Raw genomic sequence first — 18,472 nt, forward strand, 5'->3', positions numbered from 1 at the left:
ATGTCCCTTCTCCAGCTCCTAGGCAGAGGCGTGGCCCGGCGGCTCTGCATGCTGCCCCATCTACAGGCACCACCCCCTGCAGCTCCCATTGGAGAGCGTAGGAGGTGGAGTGGGGCCATGCTGCGGCTTCCAGGAGCCGCATGGTGTGGCCCCCAACCCAGCGCCCTAGCCGGAGCACCAGAGCAGGGCCAAGCCACGTGGAGCGGCTCGTGGGCTGTAGTTTGCCCACCCCCGCTCAACCACCTGCTCACAGCATGACAGCCTATCCGCGCCCACCAGGGCGAACCCTCCCAGCTCTGCCGCCCGCTGGCAGCATGGCAAGCCGCTCTGGGCTCCGCGAGCCCCGCACTCCCCCAATGCAGGCTAGCAATTTGCACCCCCACCAACCCGCCCCTTGTTTTAGCCCAGTGCACCAACCCGCTGTCTGTGTGGAAACGGAGGGCGACCCAGGTTGCCAGCCTCCCCTCAGCTCTACAGTGTCCTGAGTGCAAAGCGCCTGGCTGTGTCCAGACTAAAACCAAACCACATATAAACTTGTTGAATGCCGCTTACGATAAAGATCCGGAATAGGTGCAAGGAACAAGACTGGCAATGCCAGGTTGGTCCCTATGGGTACGGCTACACTGCAATAACAAACCCGTGGCAGAGCCCGGTCAGCTGACTCAGACTTGCGGGGCTCGGGCTAACATTGCTGTGTAGACGCCTCGTCGTGGGATTTCAGAGCCCGGGCTCCATCCCGAGCCTAACTGTCTCCACTGCAGTTTTATAGCCCTGCAGCCCAAACCCAGCCACGGCCATGTCGCGGATCTTGCGTCGCTGTGTTGACATCCCCGATGTGTATTCCGCATGTGGCTGACATCGGAGGCTGGCAGCAAGCGGTGTCCGTTGGCTGACGCCTGCGCCGTTGTCCTCCTTGCGCTCGGACCCCAGGGCACAAAGGGCGGCGTGGACCGGTGCCCCTCCACTTTCTCCTTGACTCCGACTCAGGCCATGTGGTGGTCTCCGTGTCCGTAGCGATCCTTGTTCTTTCAGAACCTGCAGGTATAGATTGCGTCCATCGTTTCGTAGCCGTACTAGTTAACTGGTTCGTAGTCTAGTTCTCCCCGCAGAGCGGGACTATGCCCAGAGTCTTGGGATTTAAGAAACGGGTTGCCTGCCCCCGTTCCTTCTCCAGCAGCGATGAACACCAGGGCTGCCTTCGTGGCCTCGGAGACACTCGGCAAGTGCAGCGTTAGCTCCCTTCTTCGGGGAGGGAAGGAACGACAATGTTTGAAGGCCAGGAGACTGCAATCGGACCCAGGCCCACATGCAGCAGCCTCAGACTCTGGGAAACGCCCCTCTGAGTACAAGCTCCTAGTAGGGAGGCGGCCACCTGGTTTTGAACCTCTTTTTGGGGTTTGCCCCCCATCTGACACTGAGAAAAGTCAGTATTGGATGGCGGATGCCATTTTAAGGAGCACGGTGCATGGGAGCTCACGCCTGCGGGGACGGGGCAATGAGCTCCTCCAAATGGCACCCCTCACGCGGCCTGATCTTGTGTACACACTGTGTGTGTGAGGTCACACCAGCAGGAGTGGGGCTGTGGACACCTCAAAATGGCACCCCGCCGTGTGGCACCACTGCGTGCAAGGTCACACCGGTGGTGGCGGGCCCATGCCGTTCCCAGAAGTACCGGCATGCCTGGTATTCCAGGAATGTGTGAGAGGCCACCTGAGCTTCGCGATTGAGGCAGGGTCTGTGAAGCCCAAGAAACCCTCTCATGAGGGTAAGGGGCTTGGCCATCAGTGGTGTCATGGATCCACTTGTACAAAAACAAAATGGTTTCCTCCATGTGGTCACATGGAGGAAGCCATTTTGTAAAGTACACTGGGTGTCCTCCACACAGTGCGACCTCGCTGAGAGGTCACGCTGGCAGGGCAGGGTAGCAGTACTTCAGAAACTCAGGACTGCAGTAGACACAATGGCGGATTCCCTTCCAGAACAGCCTCTAAAAGAAAAGATCCCTCCCTTACTCGGTCCATGTCGGGAGAGTCCTTGCGTGCGGGTCCTAAGTACTTAGAGCTGCCTAAATCTTCCATGCAAGAAGGGACGGTGTGACAGGGGAAGGATCCATCGGTACCAGTTCCAACTCCTGGACTGACGGACCGGCATTCCACGGCTTCATCTGGGAGTTCCACCCTGGACTTCCCTTCCACAGGACTGCCTCAGTCTAGGATGGATCCGTCCTCGGGCACACCAGATCTTTCAGCACCAACCTCCAGTACTCCTTGTACTCCAGTTTAAACTGAGACCTTTACTACTCCAGAAAGTATTTTTGCCTTTATATACCTGCGGTCTCCTCTGTTATCAGTCCAGTTCTCCTCAGAGACATCTCTACACCAGAAGAAATCACTTTGAAAACCCTACTACAGCTACAGGCCGGAGCATTCCTCCTCCGGTACCTCTGGTAAAACATGAGATGACTTTTTCATCAGAGGACTCTGACCTTCTGGACAAGACTTCAACCCCTCGGAGAGAGAGATCAGCCCAGGCAGAGCCTCTAGGAGCCATCCTCCTCTCAGACAACATTACTACCAAAGGGACCGATGGTGTCCAATGCCTTGGGAGACTCCCCTTCCCCCAGCCAGTTGACCCGTCATATTGACCTCACTGGGGCTCTTGAGATCTATGCAGGAATTGTTCTGGATCCGTGCAGGAATTGCACTTATCACCTCCCCCTATATGGTACCACAGGCTCCGTCGGGGCGTGCGGAGGAGGAAATCAAACTGGCTGCGACGGTTCTAACGGGTGTGTCGTCCTCCTCCCACAATGAGGCAAATGCGCCATCATCCCCTTTCCTGACTGATGACTACAGGCAGTACCAGGAGCTTTTACAGAGGCCCGTGACCGAGCTCCAGATCCCTCTCGAGGAGGTCCATGACGCACAGTGTAGGCTCCTGGAAGGAAGCCATTTTGGAGCCCGTGAGGCCCTCCTGCGTCCATCCCCTGAACAGGGCAGAAAAGCAGAACTTGGTTCCACTGAAAGAGGCCGAGTTCCTGTTCACCCACCCAGCGCCGAACTCCTTGGTGATACAGACAGCTAGAGAGCCGTCCGGATGGCCATTCCCCAGGCCAGCTCTATCTGACCAGGGTGATAAACGCCTTAGCCTCTTAGGGCAGAAGCTATTTTCATCAACCAGCCTCCAAGTTTGAAGCGCTAACTACCAGCCCCTGTTGGCAAAACACGATTTCACAAACTGCGCTACATTGGTGGGGTTCAAAGATAAGCCATCTTGTCAATGAGAAGATGAATGAGTCACTTCACTCCCTTCAGGACTCTAGGATAATCCTCCGCTCCCTGGACCTTAGTCCCAAAGAGGGAACACCCCAAACACAGCTCCAGGCCCAGCCATGTCTCCCCCCCGCCCCAGCATCTTTATGAACTGCCATGTAAACAACAGAGGGTTTGCAGACAGAGCTCGCCGGCTTCTTCCACCTCAGCTGCCACTGCTGAAGCCCACCCACCAACCAGGGTTTCTTTTGATGGAAGGCTTGAGATAACTCTATCGTTGGGTAGCTCTATCGAGCCCCTCCCCTCCCTCAAACTTTTGGTGGTCGTCTCGCCCTCTTTGCACACCACTGGAGGGCAGGAACAACAGAGATGAGTGGGTGCTAGAGATAATCCACTTGGGCTACGGTATTGAGTTTCTTGCCCCGCTTCCCTGTCACAAGGAGATTCTCCACCAGCAGCTGAGTTCTCTCCACCAGGTGCTGCTCATGGAGCCTTGAGGCAAAGGGGTTCTACTCCCCAGTCTTCATTGCTCCCAAGAAAAATGGATGTTGAAGGCCCATTCTCAATCTTCGACAGCAAGTCAAGACTCCGAATGGTTACGCTGGCATCAATAATCCTTCCCTTAGAAGAGGGTGCGTGGTTTGTGGCTCTCAGCATGAAAGATGCTTACTTTCCTGTGGACACGTATCAGCACGACGTAAGGTCACTCGGGTTTCTGGTAGGGCAAGAACGCTGCCAGTTCAGAGTACTTCAGGACTAACCAGAGCACCGCGTGTCTTCACGAAGGTCTTCTCAGTGATGGCGGCCCAGATGAGACAAAACAGTTACACAGCCTTCCCATACCGGGATGAGTGGCTACTAACAGGCAAATCCAGTCAGGAGGTCAGTCCCCAATCATATTCTTAGACTCCCAGGAGGATGCCAGGAGAGTATGTAAACAAAGAAAAGTCCATTTCGCCTCCCACAAGAACAATAGACTTGATGGGGGCTACCCTAGTTTGGAGCTCACCAAGGGCCTGCCTGCCAGTGGAGAGAAACTCAACTTGATAAGAAAAGTCATGTTTAAACCATGAACTGCAGTCAAAGGCTGTCTTTCTCTATTAGGCCACAAGGCTTCATGTACTTGGGTCATGCCATTTTGCCAGGCTCCACTTGTTGTCTGCAGTCTTGTCTCTGATCTGACAACATGAACGTCAGGGTAACAGTTCTCATAGATTCATAGACTTTAAGGCCGGAAGGAACCATTATGGTCATCTAGGCTGACCTCGTGCACCTCACAGGCCACAGAACCTCACCCACCCACTCCTGTAATAGATCCATATTCTCTGGCTGAATTACTGAAGTCCCCAAATCTTGATGTAAAGACTTCAAGTTACAGAGAGCCCACCATTGACTCTAGGTCAAACCAGGAAGTGACCCATGCCCCATGCTAAAGAGGAAGGTGGAAAAACCTGCAGGATCTCTGCCAATCTGACCTGGGGGGAAATTCCTTCCCAAACCCAGATATGGCGATCAGTTAGACCCTGAATGTGTGGGCAAGACCCACAAGCCAGACACCTGGGAAAGAATTCTCTGTAGTAACTCACAGCCCTCCCCATCTGGTGTCCCATCTCTAGCCATTGGGGATATTTGCTAATAGCACTTAGAGCAGGGCCATATGCCATTGTAGGCAATCTCTTCATACCACCCCCTCCGTGAACTTATCAAGCTCAGTCTTGTAACAAGTTAGGGTTTTTGCCCTTTGGGATGCTGTTCCAAAACTTCACTGCTCTGATGCCTAGAAGCCTGCCTTTAATTTCAAGCCTAAACTTATTGGCCTAAGTTCCAGCCAAGCTCAAGGCTTCTCTGGCCTGGTGGACAAGCCCAGAGCCAGTGCGTGAGGGAGTCCCTTTTGTTGCATTCACACCCGATGGGGAGCGCACATGGGCAATCACACCACACAGGGCACATGGACCCCTTGAGAAGCCAGAGTGCATATCGGTTGCCTATAGCTGAGAGCAGTCTGCCTAGCCTGCCATCCATTCCTCCCACTGATTCAATCCAGCCATGTCCAAATAACATCAGACAACATGATGACTGTCTCCTACGTAAACAAACAAGGTGGAGAAAGATCCCTTCTTCTGTGTGTAGAGGCCATCAACTAATGGAACTGGTGTGTCAGGAGCTGCACAATGGTCTTGGTGACATACCTACCGGGGCACAGAATTCTTTGGAGGACAATCTCAGCAGACACGTCTCCACAGACCGTGAATGGGACTTACACGATTTCAGCCTGAACGAGAGAGTCACCCAGTGGATAATACCATCCTGGGACCTGTGGGCATCCCAGACGAACAAGGAATTCATCCTATATCGCTCCAGGGCTGCTCTGGGCAAGGGCTGCAAGAGCAAAACCCTTCTCCCACCTGAGATGCACCTTTTCCTCCCCTCCCGCTATTACCACAGGCACTGAGAGAGATATGTCACAACAAAGCTCAAATCATTCTCATTGCACCCAGTGGACCCCAGACAGCTTCCTTCTGCAAATGGCAGCCCGTCGTCCCATCAGCATCGACCCCTTCCCCAACCTGTTGACCCAGCGGAACGGCACAGCAAGACGCCCCGCAACCCAGACCCCTTCCACCTTACGGCCTGGTATTTGGATGGGCCTCAGACCTAGAATGTTCATGTTCGGAAAACATCCAATCTCTTCTTAATTGAAGCAGAAAAGAGTCCACTAGAAAATGCTGCCTGGCTAAATGGAGACATTTCTTCAATGGAACCATTTGACCTCCGGGTTGGTGGGTTTTCCTGCTATTCTTGACTACATCCTTCATCTCAAGATGTCAGGCCTATCCTTCAGCTCGCTGTGCGTCCACCTGCAGCAATTAGTGCCTTCCATTCTCCTGCTATTTGGTGTATAAAAATGGAACAACAATCAGATTTCCAAGAGGACTCATTAGAGCCTTCCCGCTGGTTATGAAACCCACACCGCATTGGGACCACAGTCCTGTGCTTTCCAGGCTTACCAGACTTCCCTTTGAACCACTGGCCACTTGTTCCATGTCCTACCTCTCCATGAAGGTCACCTTCTGAGTCTCTGTCCCAGAAGGGTGAGCAAACTAGGAGCTCTTACGGCAGACCCGCCGTTCTCCAAATTTCATAAGGAGAGGGTTTCCCTTTGCCTCCATCTGAAATTCATCCCTAACATGAGTTCCACCTGGCGAATCAACCTGTTCGCTCACCAGTTTTCTTTCCTAAACCTTATGCTTCCGAGGAAGATGGGAGACTCCACTCTTGACATCAGACGAGCTTTGGCATTCCACCTGCAGGGAACAACAACACCAATTAGAAAACCGCTTTGGGTGTGTGTTGGTAAAGCAGAACGAACCCGGGGACAAACATCTGCTCAGAAACTCTCGAAGTGAATTGCTAGCTACTTCCTCCTTCACTACCAGTTGGCACATTGCCCTTCCCCAGATGGGGCAAATTCAGCGTCATCACTTCGAGATGTACCTATCTATGCTTCTGAAAGGCAGCCTCTTCTGCAGATGCAGCTGGTGGGACAGGGGTGTTACAGACATCAGGACCAACTCATCTTTGCACCCTCATTACACAAGTGTGGAATACACATTGGGACCAGCACTCGAAGAAGAAATGGATGTTACTTACCTGTAACTAGAGGTTGTCCAAGAATGTGGTCCTTGTCTGTATTCCACTTGCCCTCTGCTGTGGATCTCATCTGATTTTGCAGTGAGGAACGAACTGGGGGGACATCGGTCAGCACTGCCCTTTATACCCTCGGATCGGAGCAAGACGAGCAACTGCACAGGTGTGGACTCTGCTGGGAACAAATCTCCAGTTTCAGGAGCGTGGAGCCCACAGGCACCCAGATACAGAATACAGATTGGGGACCACGCGTCTCCAAGAACCTCCAGTTACAGATAAAGGAAAAATATAAAACCCAATCTAGAGTCTATATTTATTACCAAGTTCCCTCCAGTCTCTCACCCAATGGTCAGTCGATCCAGAGAGCTGGGGTCCACTTTGTAAGAGAGACTCGTGCTGGCCGAGTGTTGCTTCTTCTGTAATGGATGCCATCTTGTGCCCTGTCTTTTTCTCCTATACAGTCCCAGACTTTTGGTCTCTTCTCATAACCAAGGTGTTAAGTTAACTTCAGCTCAGCCCCGAGGGCCCCCTGTTCAGAGTCTTTCCTCAGGGTTCTTTTGTCTTTGTCGAGGCTCAGGCCTACGTCTGGTCCGGACTGGAAACACAGGGCTGGGCTGGGTTGAAAGATGCTGATTGTTTGCACTCATGATTTGAGGTGGCTGCGACCCACCCTGCCGCAGGTGCGGTGCCCCATTTCCAGCGATTTTGGAACATGCTACTCGACATTTTCCACCTTTTACAGGAAATAGTTTATAAACATCCTGCAAGAACCACGATGATCAGCTAGTTCTTGGCTTTTGGCAGAGACCCCCCGTGACCCCTGCCCCCTGTTGGTGCAGTATTGAGAGGAGGGTCGGACATAGGTGTGTAATGTGTCTACCTGCATGTGTGTGTCACACACACCTTGTTCCCCCGAACCCACCTCACCCCACTCCCCAATACACCTTAACCCACACCCTAGCCCAATTATAGCTCACTTCCCCCAACCGGAATGTGCCTTGCCCCAGTCCCCCAATACATCTCATTCAACTGTCTACCCCCAATAAACGTCACCACACCCCGAATACACTTCGCTCCCCTCACTCCACACCTCCCCGCAAACACACCTCACTTCCCCCTAGTGCCCCTCAAATGCTTCCTAATGTATCTTACTCCCCTCGGGCCCCAACCTCACTCCCCTGCAATCATACCTCGCTCCCCTCATGTTCCCTAACGCACCTCGCTCCCCGCAGGCCCTCACCTGACCCCACCCCAAGGCCTCCTGCCGCACCTGACCCCACCCCAAGGCCTCCTGCCGCACCTCGCTCCCCCCAGACCACCCTGTCACACCTTCCTCCCCTCAGGACCCCACAAACACACCTCGATACACCTCACTCCCCTCGCCTCCCAATGCACCTCGCTCCCACCCAATGCCTCCATCTCCCTCCATCCCCACCTCCGAAACAAACCTCGCTCCCCTTATGCCCCACAATGCACCTTGTTCCCCTGAGACCCCGCACTCCCTTCACGCGCCCCCCACCCCTCCAAACACACCTCGTTCCCCGCATGCTGTCAGCGATCCAGGTCTTAGGCGGTCAGGCCTAATGGTTGGAGTCTGAATGCCAGAGCCAAGGGTCAAGGCAGAGTTGGAGTCTGAGCCGAGGGTCGGAACGGGATTACCAGGAGTCAGGGAAGGCAGGAGCAGGGCTGGGACAGGATGGGAACAAGGCTGGATGCAGGGCAGGGTCTGGGCTGGAGCGGTGGAGGAGCAGAGCATGAGCAGGGTTTGGAGAGAGGAGCACAGGGAGGCAGAGAGACCATGGGCACGTGTGTTGAGTAGCCAGTGAGGAGTGGCTGCTGCTACGTTTAAGAACCGGACTGCTGAATTCCTTAGCCAATCAGGCAGGATGGTCTGTCCGGCAGCCTAGTTGACTCGTTAGGGCATCAGAAGTACTGAGCAGGAGCAGAGGAGGGCCTTACTCCTGGCAGTACCACCCCCATCGAGGGTGCCCTCTAGGTACCAGCAGGACTGGTTTCTCAGGGTGGTCTCTGTGAAATGCCCACAATAGATCTGGGGCATGGATGTGATTTGCCAGTTCCCAGGACTGCTCGTCTGGGCTGTTATCCGCCTGGCCCACCAACTACTGGAGCTTCCCTCTGACTAGTCAGGAGTCAAGAATTTGCCGAACTATATACTCGTCATGCCCTTGGACTGTTATGAGGGCAGGGGGAGACCGAGGGCTGGAGTGATGTGGGGAGGGGTTCTCCCTGTATGGCTTCAGAGGGGAGACATGAAATACAGGGCAGATCTTCGGGGACTTGGGTAATTGCCATCTGAATGTTACTGGGATGATTCGTGCCTCAATCTTGAAAGGGCCCAGATACTGGTGGTCCAGTTTGGCTGCAGTGTTAGCAGATTTAAGATTGTGGGTGGACAGCCAGACTTTGTCTCCCATGGAAAGGTCAGGGACAGCTGGGCGGTCCCAATCAAAATGATGTTTATAGGCTTCCTTGTAAGTGCTATTTAAGTTCCTGGTGTACCTGGTGGAGATGGGTAGCTAGATCTGTGACAGCTGGTACTGGAGAGTTCATGGGGACGTCCGGAAGACAGCAGAGGGTGAACACCATGGTTGGCAAAAAACGGGCTTTGCTGGGTAGAGGCATGTGTGGCATTATTGTAAGCAAACTCGGCACATGGGAGTTGTCATGATCATAGTTGAAGATGCAGAGCAGGTATTGGTAAAAAAAATCTGGTTGACCTGCTCCATTTGTCCATCGGTGGGTGGGTGGGCAGTTGAGAGGAGAGGCTCAATCTCCAGAAGTTTTAGAAACGCCCGCCAGAACTGGGAAATTAACTGAGAACCACAGTCTGACACGATACTTGATGGCCATCCACGGAGCTGAAAAATGTATTCTAGGCAGAGGTAGGGGGATGGCGCAACCGGGGGCAAAATGTGCCCTTTTGGTTAAGAGATCAACCATGGCTAAGATCGTTGTATGTCCCTGGGAAGGTGGCAGCTCCACAATAAAGCCAGTGGAAATGGCAGCCTATGGTTGAGGTGGAATAGGCATGGACTGGAAAAGGCCAAGTGTTTTTAGCATGGGCACTTGATCTTAGGTAGCTCTTGTTTAAGCTGCGTAAGCCTGGGCACGAGAAACTCCTTGTGATTAGGCTCCAGGTTTTGAGGTGGCAGAAGCGCCCCGCAAGCAGTGCGTCATGATATGCCATTTCCAGACATAGCTATGGTCCTTGGGGTCCTCTTCCGTGTCTTGGAACCTGAACCCGGGGGCTGTCAGAATGGGGTGTCACCATTCTCCAGAGTTTGGAGGATCTGAGCAGTGACGGGGTCGTTGGGTAACAAGGTACGAATGGACTCCTTTGGGCTGCTGAAGTTGGATGCCTTTAGAATCGTAAAGTGCTCTTTGCAGGCACTTGGCCTTATGAGACAGGGCGCCAGCCTTCCCATTTCTTGCTCCTGGGTGGTAGGTGACTATGAAGTCAAACCAGGTGAAGAAGAGGGACTAGTGGATCTGTTGTTGGTTGAGCTGTCTGGCTGTTGGAAGATATTCCAGGTTCTTGTGATCTGTGAGCACTTGGACAGGGACCCTGGCCCCCTCTAAAAGGTGCTGCCATTCCTCAAGTGCTGCCTTGATAGCTAAGAGTTCCTTATGCCAGTTATCATAATTCTTCTCTTGTGGGGCTATCCTGCGAGAGTAATTGGCACATGGTGAAGTCATCTGACAGGACCCACCAGTTGGGGCAGTACTGCACCCAGGGCGAAACTGGCTGCATCAGCCTTCACCCCGAATGGTTTAGCAGGATCTGGGTGAACCAAGATGAGTGCTGTAGTGAGCTACTCTTTTAGCTGATCAAAGGCAGTTTGGGCTTCCAAAGACCCTGGTGAACTGGACTCCTTTTGGCTGAAGGGCAGTCAGAGGAGCAACTAGGCTGGAAAATCCCTCCGTGAACCACTGGTAGAAGTTACCGAAGCTTGGGAACTGTTGGACCCCACAGGTATCCTTCGGTGTGGACCCCGTTGGCAACGGCCGCCTCCTTGCGTGGGTGCATGGTTAATCTCTTGGGGGAGATATCGGATCCGGATCAAACTTGCATTTTTCGGGCTTCGCGTATAGATGGTGCTGGCAAAGTGCTAGGATGCTGCAGACTTGCTGATCAGGAGAAGCCTGATCGGTAGAAAAGATGAGGATGTTGTCCAGATACTACATATGATTACAGAGCACAGTCAACCACCAAAACTTGCTTTCCAAAGTCTACAAAATAACACGACTGCAACCAAACACAGTCTCTCCTGGAGAGCAGATGTTTTTATGTAGAACTGTGCAAGAAACGGAGCCGCTAGAGGCAACAATGAAATGGCCTCCCACAAGACAGTGTATCTAGCCCCAACCTTCTTCAACGTATATACCAGTGACCAGCCCATACACAGCAATAGGAGGAGCTTTATATACTCCAATGATCTATGTATCACATCACAGGAGGACTTTTCCGCTGTCAAGAATGAACTAACCTTTGGACTGAGCAACCTCACAATTTATTACAGTAAGAACCAGCTTCGTGCCAACCTGACCAAGACACAGGTGATGGCCTTTCACCTACGCCACCAAGAAGGCAAGTGGCAACTAAACATCACCTGGGGTGGAATCCCACGGGTTAATCATCCACACCTTGTCTGCCTTGGGGTGACATTGGACCGGACACTTTTTCCTTCCAAGGAGTTGAAAGGGAAAGTTAGCACCTGTAACAACTTCCTCCAAAAGTTGGTCACCTCCAAGTGGGGAGCCAATACAGTTACTTTGCGAACTAATGCTATCCCCTTGTGCTACTTCATAGCAGAGTATGCATGTACAGTGTGGGAACGATCTGTCCATGCTAAGGAATTAGACTCTGTTCTAAACAACAGTTGTCCTGGAATAACAGGAGAAAGCCAACACCAAAGGACAACCTGTATTTACTGGCTGGCTTTGTACCACCTGATCTCAGGAGGAAGGCAGCAAGCCAGAGGAAAAGATCATGGAAGATCCAAGGCATCCATTATATGGTCACACAGGAGTAATCAAATGCCTTAAATCGCAAACGCGTTTTATAACCAGCGTTGTACCTTTTGGATATGACAGCTGGCAAGGCACGACTGAGGTTATGGAATACGTGCAGTTGGATGCACTGAAATAGATCTGGAACCCCAGGAGGACCTTCTCAGAGGGGCCGATATAGACCAGTCAACGTCGTGATGCCTGAACCACCTGTGTATGCAAACTGGCAGATCAAAGACTAATATGATCAAATGGGGCTACTCTAATGACACAAATATATGTGAGTGCAGTGAGGAGCAGACAATGGAGCACCTGCTTGTTTGCCAATTCTTTGGGGAGACCTATAAGAAGGAGGACCTCCCTGTAGTGATGGAAAGACCCATCACTTGTGCACAGTTCTAGAAAAAGATCTAGTGTGTGGCAAGCACACGAGGTGAAGAAGACGACGACGACTACATAGCGGTTTAACACCTCTCTGAAGATGTCATTTATGAAGTGCTGGAATGCTGCTGGGGCATTGCACAGACTAAACGGCATGACCCGGTACTTAAAGTGTCCACACTATGTATGGAAGGCAGTCTTCCACTCAACTCCCTTGCTAATCACCAAGCTATAGGCCGTGTGAAGCTCCAGCTAAGTGAAAACCTTTGTGGAGTGGAGTCTTTTGAAAAGCTCATTAATGATAGGGTCAGGGTATTGATTTTTGAATCGTGACTCTGTTTAATGCCCAATAGTCAATACAGAGCCTTAGTGATCTGTCTTTTTTTTCTTTACAAAGAAAATTGGAGCCCCAGCTGGAGATGTGGTAGGATGGATTAACCCCTTTTGTAGATTTTTTTTTCTTATTTTTTTCTTTTTCTGGAGGCAGTTATGGAGAGCCTGAAATTCTAGCTCTGAAAGGGCGTAGATGCAGCCAAAAGGGACTTCTGCTCCAGGCGGGAGATCGATGGGATAGTCCTTAGCTGCACTCAGGTGACACAGTGTCCTTGTATTTAAGTGGTAACGCGGGGGCAGTGGACTGGACCGCAGAGGTTAACGAGACTTCCTGTTCAGACTTGGAATCTCGAGAAAGGCAGGCTGAATCCTGAAGGATTCCCAGTCTATGGTCACGTTGCAGGAGACAGAATTGTTGTCAAGGTGGGCAACAGCATTGTATCCTGCCTGTCCTCCAACAAACACATGGGCCATGGGTAGTGAGCCAGGGCATGCCGAAAACTGCTGGAAAGTGTGGTGCTTGGATAAGTTCAAACTGAAGGGTCTCTCGGTGAGTCACAACTTTCAAGGGGTTCGGTCTGGTGGGGAACCAGGCCTGATGAGAGGAGTGAGTCGTTGATAGACTTCAACAAGTCTGAAGCATCCTTGGGTTGAGGGGGGGATGTGATATATTCATGCAACGGTCCTGATCCATGAAGTTGCCTGAGGCACCTGAATCACCATCAGACAGGTACTGGTGCTGGTGCTTGATGAGAGGCAGGGAGTGCCACCCCAGCCTGGATCCACACATCAGGTACTGGGGTTTGGCCTTTCCTGACCAGGGTGCAGATTGGAGCTTAGGAGGGCAGCCCGACACAAAGTTCCTGCTCTTCCACAGTATAGGCATAGCCCCGGTGCCCGATGTCGCCTTTTCTCTGTGTTGGTGAGATGGGGCTGGACTTGGTCCGGCTGCATGGGAAGGTGCCCAAGGTTGGGCTGGAGATGCCAGGACAGGCAGGCATTGGCAAGCTGACATTTTTCTCTTGGTGGTGGTCCATCAGGCAGTTATCAACCTGGATACTGAGGTCAATCAAGGTGTCCGGAGTGGGTGGGGAGTCCACTCACACCAGCTTGTCTTTGATGTCACCCTTTTGGCCGAAGTGGAAATGATGATAATGCAGCGTGGCCTCGTTCCATGCAGTAGCCACTACCAAGCGGCGGGACGCCACGGCATATTTAGCAACAGGCCGGCGTCCCTGCCGCGACCGCCAAAGGGCGGCCTCACGTGTACGCTCGTGACTAGGGTCATTGAAGATCACAGCCAGGAGTGGGCTTGCTTTCTGCAGCAGTGGGGATGCCCAGGTCAGAGCCTCCCCAGTCAGCGGGTTGATACTCAGCCCCACCCTGCATTGGTCAGTGGGGAAAACTATGGGCACAGAAGAAGTAGTAGCCAGTATTGATTTTCCCCCCCTCCCAACCCCCGAAATGTTCCCTGAACACCATTAAACTTATGAGGCAGGGAAATCTTTGGCTCACATGGACCAAGGGGCAGAGTTGGGGGCAGTGCTGCCTGCTTGTGTCCATAGGACAGCGACCTGGACTGGCAGTGTGGGGTCAGCAAGGCACCCCATGTCTCCAGCAAGGGAATATTGGCTGGGAAAGGATCCATATGAGCCACTGGTCTGGACCTTTAGTCAGCCCAGTTCCCCTCTGTTTACTTTGGGCCGCTCAAACCGTCAGCGGAGTGGGTGGTAGGCCATCAGGCCTGGTGGTTGCAGTTTCAATGCCAGAGTCGAGGGCTGAGCCGAGGGTCGGACCCGGATTGTCAGGAAAGGCGGGACCAGGGCTGGTTCTGAGGCTGGGACAGGATGGGACCAAGGCTGGGGCAGGGCGGGATCTGGCCTGGAACAGTGGAGGAGCAGAACAGAGGCAGGGCTTGGAGAGCCGAGGAGCCCAGTCCAGCAGGGGGTCTGTCCAGCAGCCTTGCTGGGGCGTCAGAAGTACCGAGCAGGTGCAGCTAAGGGCCTTACTCCTGGCAGTACCCCCGTTGCGCTGCGCCCCCCCCACGCATTGCACTCCCCTCGTGCCCCCACCACGTGCCCCCACACGCCGCACTCCCTTCATGGCCCCCTCACGCACTTTGTGCCCCTCCCCGCCACATGCGCTCCTCACTCCTTCCGCTGTCCCTGGCTCCCTCCATGCCCTCCAATGGGCCTCGTTTCCCTGACGCCCCCCTCACACACCTCGCTCGCCGCGCCGTGCGCCCCTCACGTCCCCCCATGCGCCTCGCTCCCATCACGTCCCCCTCGCGCCCCCCCCACGCGCCTTGCCTCCCTCATGCCCCTCCTCACGCCTCACTCCCATCACATCCCCCTCGTGCCCCCCCTCACACATCTCGTCTCCCTTAGGCCCCCCTCACGTGCCATGCGCCCCTCGCGCCTCGCCTCCCTCACACACCTCGCTACCCCCTCGTGCCCCCCCGTCACGTGCCTTGCCTCCCTCACGCCCCCGACATACCTCGCTACCCCCTCGTGCCCCCCCACATGCCATGCGCCCCTCGCCCCCTCGCGTCCCCCTCACACACCTCACTCCCTGTGCCGCGCGCCCCTCACGCCCCCCCAATGGGCCTCACTCCCATCACGTCCCCTTTGTGCCCCCCGTGTGCCTTGCCTCCCTCACGCCCCTCCTCACGCCTTGCTCCCATCACATCCCCCTCGTGCCCCCCTCACACATCTCGTCTCCCTTACGCCCCCCTCACGTGCCATGCGCCCCTCACGCCTTGCCTCCCTCACGCCCCCCTCACACACCTCGCTACCCCCTCACGCCGCCATGTCTCACCCCCTTGCACCCCCCACGTGCCATGCGCCCCTCGCCCCCTCGCATTCCCCTCACACACCTCGTCTCCCTTATGCCCCCCCTCACGTGCCATGCGCCCCTCGCGCCTCGCCTCCCTCATGCCTCCTTCACACACCTCGCTGCCCCCTCGCACCCCCCCACGTGCCATGTCCCCCTCACACACCTCGCTCCCCCGATGTGCCTCGCCCCCCTCATGCGCCTCATCCCCCGACATGCCGCGCTAGCCTCAAGGCCCCCAACGCACCTTGTTCTCCTCACGCCCCCCCCAAATACACCTCGCTCCCCCTCCAGTTACACCTTGTTCCACCCGCACCTCGCTACCCCCACCCCTCGCCGGCCCTTTCAGGCATGGAGATCACCCGCCATAAGTGACCAAAACCCCCGCCTCCGCCGTGCCCCACTGGGAACTGAGGTCGCTCGCCACGAGTGCCTGCCCCCCGGCTTAGCTGCCCCCGCCCTGCCCCGATCAGCCCTGTCGAGCATGGGGGTCATCCTCGAAAGGCACCCCCCCACCTGCCTCAAGGAAATGGCCAACCCCCCCTGCTAAGCTGCCCTACCCCCGAGCCCCCTCCCCACTTAGCTGCCCCCACACCCAGCTCTACGGGGAAAGGGGGGAGGCTGAATCAGGGACTGGGTCAGGGCTGCCTCCTCTTCCCAGCCCCCTCCTTTTGTCCCAGGGTCAGGGGAGGGGGATGGAGACAGGAACCACCCCCCCCCCCGCGCGAAAAGATCCAGCACCGTGGGGCCTTTTGGGGCAGGTGGGATTGGGGGCAGGTGCCACCTGTGGTTAAAGACATTAAATCTGTACAGCAAACCTTGTTCCCCTCTTCCCCCCCCACATCCCTCCCTTCCGCCCCCCCCACATCCCTCCCTCTCTCCCCCCCGCCCCCACCTGACCCTTCCCTCTCTCCCCTCTGTTCAACTCTCCAGCCGTCTGCCTGGCGGGCTGCAGCGAGGGGCACGGCTACTGCGAGCGGCCCGGGGAGTGCAAATGCCGGATCGGCTGGCAGGGGGGCCTGTGCGACGAGTGCGTCCGCTACCCGGGCTGCCTGCACGGCACCTGCAGCCAGCCCTGGCAGTGCAACTGCCGGGAGGGCTGGGGCGGCCTCTTCTGCAACCAGGACCTGAACTACTGCACCAATCACCGGCCCTGCCGGAACGGGGCCACCTGCACCAACACGGGCCAGGGCAGCTACACCTGCAGCTGCCGGGCCGGCTTCACGGGCGCCGGCTGCGAGATCGAGACCAACGAGTGCGACAGCAACCCCTGCAAGAGCGGCGGCAGCTGTGACGTCAGTATCCCCCCGCCCTTGCGCCCCACTGCGACCCCCACCCCATCGTGACCCCCCCAAACCCCTGCAAGAGCGGCGGCAGCTGTGACGTCAGTATCCCCCTGAACCCCACTGCGACCCCCAGCCCCGCCCCGCAGCACCCCCCACCCATCGCGACCCCCCACCCCTGCCCTGCAGCACCCCCCACCCCATCGCGACCCCCCCAACCCCTGCAAGAGCAGCGGCAGCTGTGACGTCAGTATCCCCCCGCCCTTGCACCCCACTGCGATGCCCCTTGCCCCACAGCACCCCCAACCCCATCGCGACCCCCCCAACCCCTGCAAGAGCGGCGGCAGCCCCAACATCACTATCCCCCCACCCCACTGCAGCCCCACCCCACAGGAACCCCAACCCCATAGCAACCCCCTTCCCCCAAGCCCTGCAAGAGCAGAGGAAGCTGTGACGTCCGTATCCCCCCGCCCTGCTCCATGGCACCCCACCCTCATCGCTCTGTAGCCTCTGCACCCCACCGTAACCCCCCGGGACCCCTACCCTACCCCACCCCACCCTACTGTAACCCCCCCTAGACTCCACAGGGCCCCCAACCCCTTCAAGAATGAGGTGGCTGTGACATGGTTATCTCCCCTCCCTTGCCCCACGGCATCCCCCCACTGCACCCTCCGTTAACCCCCCCCCCGCTAGAATGGAGGCAGCCACAATGTCAGTATCACCCCCACAACCAGCGCCTCTGCACCCCCCCATTATCACCTCCCCCACCCCAATGTACCCCCAACTTGCCCCTCCACCACTAGATCGGCAGCAGTTGCAACATCAGCCTCCCCCTTATCTCCCCCACCCATTACCAGCAGCGGCGGGGGGGAGGGGGTGTCCATGGCTGTGCACAGCAGAGGGCCTGGGCGCTGGCTGCTGGGAGGGGTGGTGGAGATGATGAGCCTTAACCCCCCGCCCCTGCAATATGGGAGGCAGCGGCCACATCCGTCTAGGGGGCTAGATCCCCCCCAGTGGGGGTCAGTGCTCCTTCCCCCAGCCCCGGGGTCCGTGCAGCCTGGATGCTGTGGTGGTGGGCGAAGCCATCGATGTCTCCTTTCCATGTGCAGGGAGCTGGGTGAGGGGGTATCACTGCATCTAGGAAACACCCCTCCGGAAAGATCCGGGGCCGGGAGGGTGGGCTGGGGAGGGGTTGGCGGCTGTGAAAATGCCCCCCTCGTGCCCTGCAAAATGCCTCAGCTGTCCTGTAGGCCGTCTGTGCCCCCAGAGGAGCAGGGCCTTCCCATAACTGCCCCCCCCCCCAATGCAGCTGTCTCCAGTGGGTGCAGAGTTAACACAGAGGCAGGGTGGCCCAGTGATCAGAGCGCTGGCCTGGGGGAGCGGGGGACAAGGGCGAGTTCCAGTCTGGACCCTGGCCACCACAGCCTGAGATCTGAAACAGGGTGGAGGGGGGGGGTCAAGGTGGCAGCTGGCCCAGCTGCACAGCAGAAGGCTCTCACGCCTGCAGAGTGAAGGCAGGTGCTGGGCAGGGGCAGAGTCAGGGATTCCCTTTCCTTCCCCTCTCCCGGTGCTGATCCACGGCGGGGAACTAAAAATACCGAGTCAGTGCCTGCCGGGGAGGCAGTCCCGCAACTCCTACACCTGCACGGGGTCCGCTGTCCCTCGTGCAAACTAGAGCCAGACACGCACCAA

The 18,472-nt window shown here is 55.9% G+C and overlaps 1 protein-coding gene across 1 annotated transcript in view; it reads left to right on the plus strand.

Annotated features, from left to right (window-relative positions):
- The window catches only part of DLL3 (delta like canonical Notch ligand 3), a 258,686-nt gene that overhangs the window by 38,209 nt on the left and 202,005 nt on the right, over positions 1-18,472 (plus strand). The window contains exon 5 of the mRNA XM_048833333.2: positions 16,431-16,792. Coding sequence (XP_048689290.2) covers positions 16,431-16,792 — 362 coding nt within the window. The remainder of the gene's footprint in view (positions 1-16,430; positions 16,793-18,472) is intronic.

The sequence above is a fragment of the Caretta caretta genome, chromosome 23 (assembly GCF_965140235.1).
Source record: "Caretta caretta isolate rCarCar2 chromosome 23, rCarCar1.hap1, whole genome shotgun sequence".
Taxonomy (NCBI): domain Eukaryota; kingdom Metazoa; phylum Chordata; order Testudines; family Cheloniidae; genus Caretta; species Caretta caretta.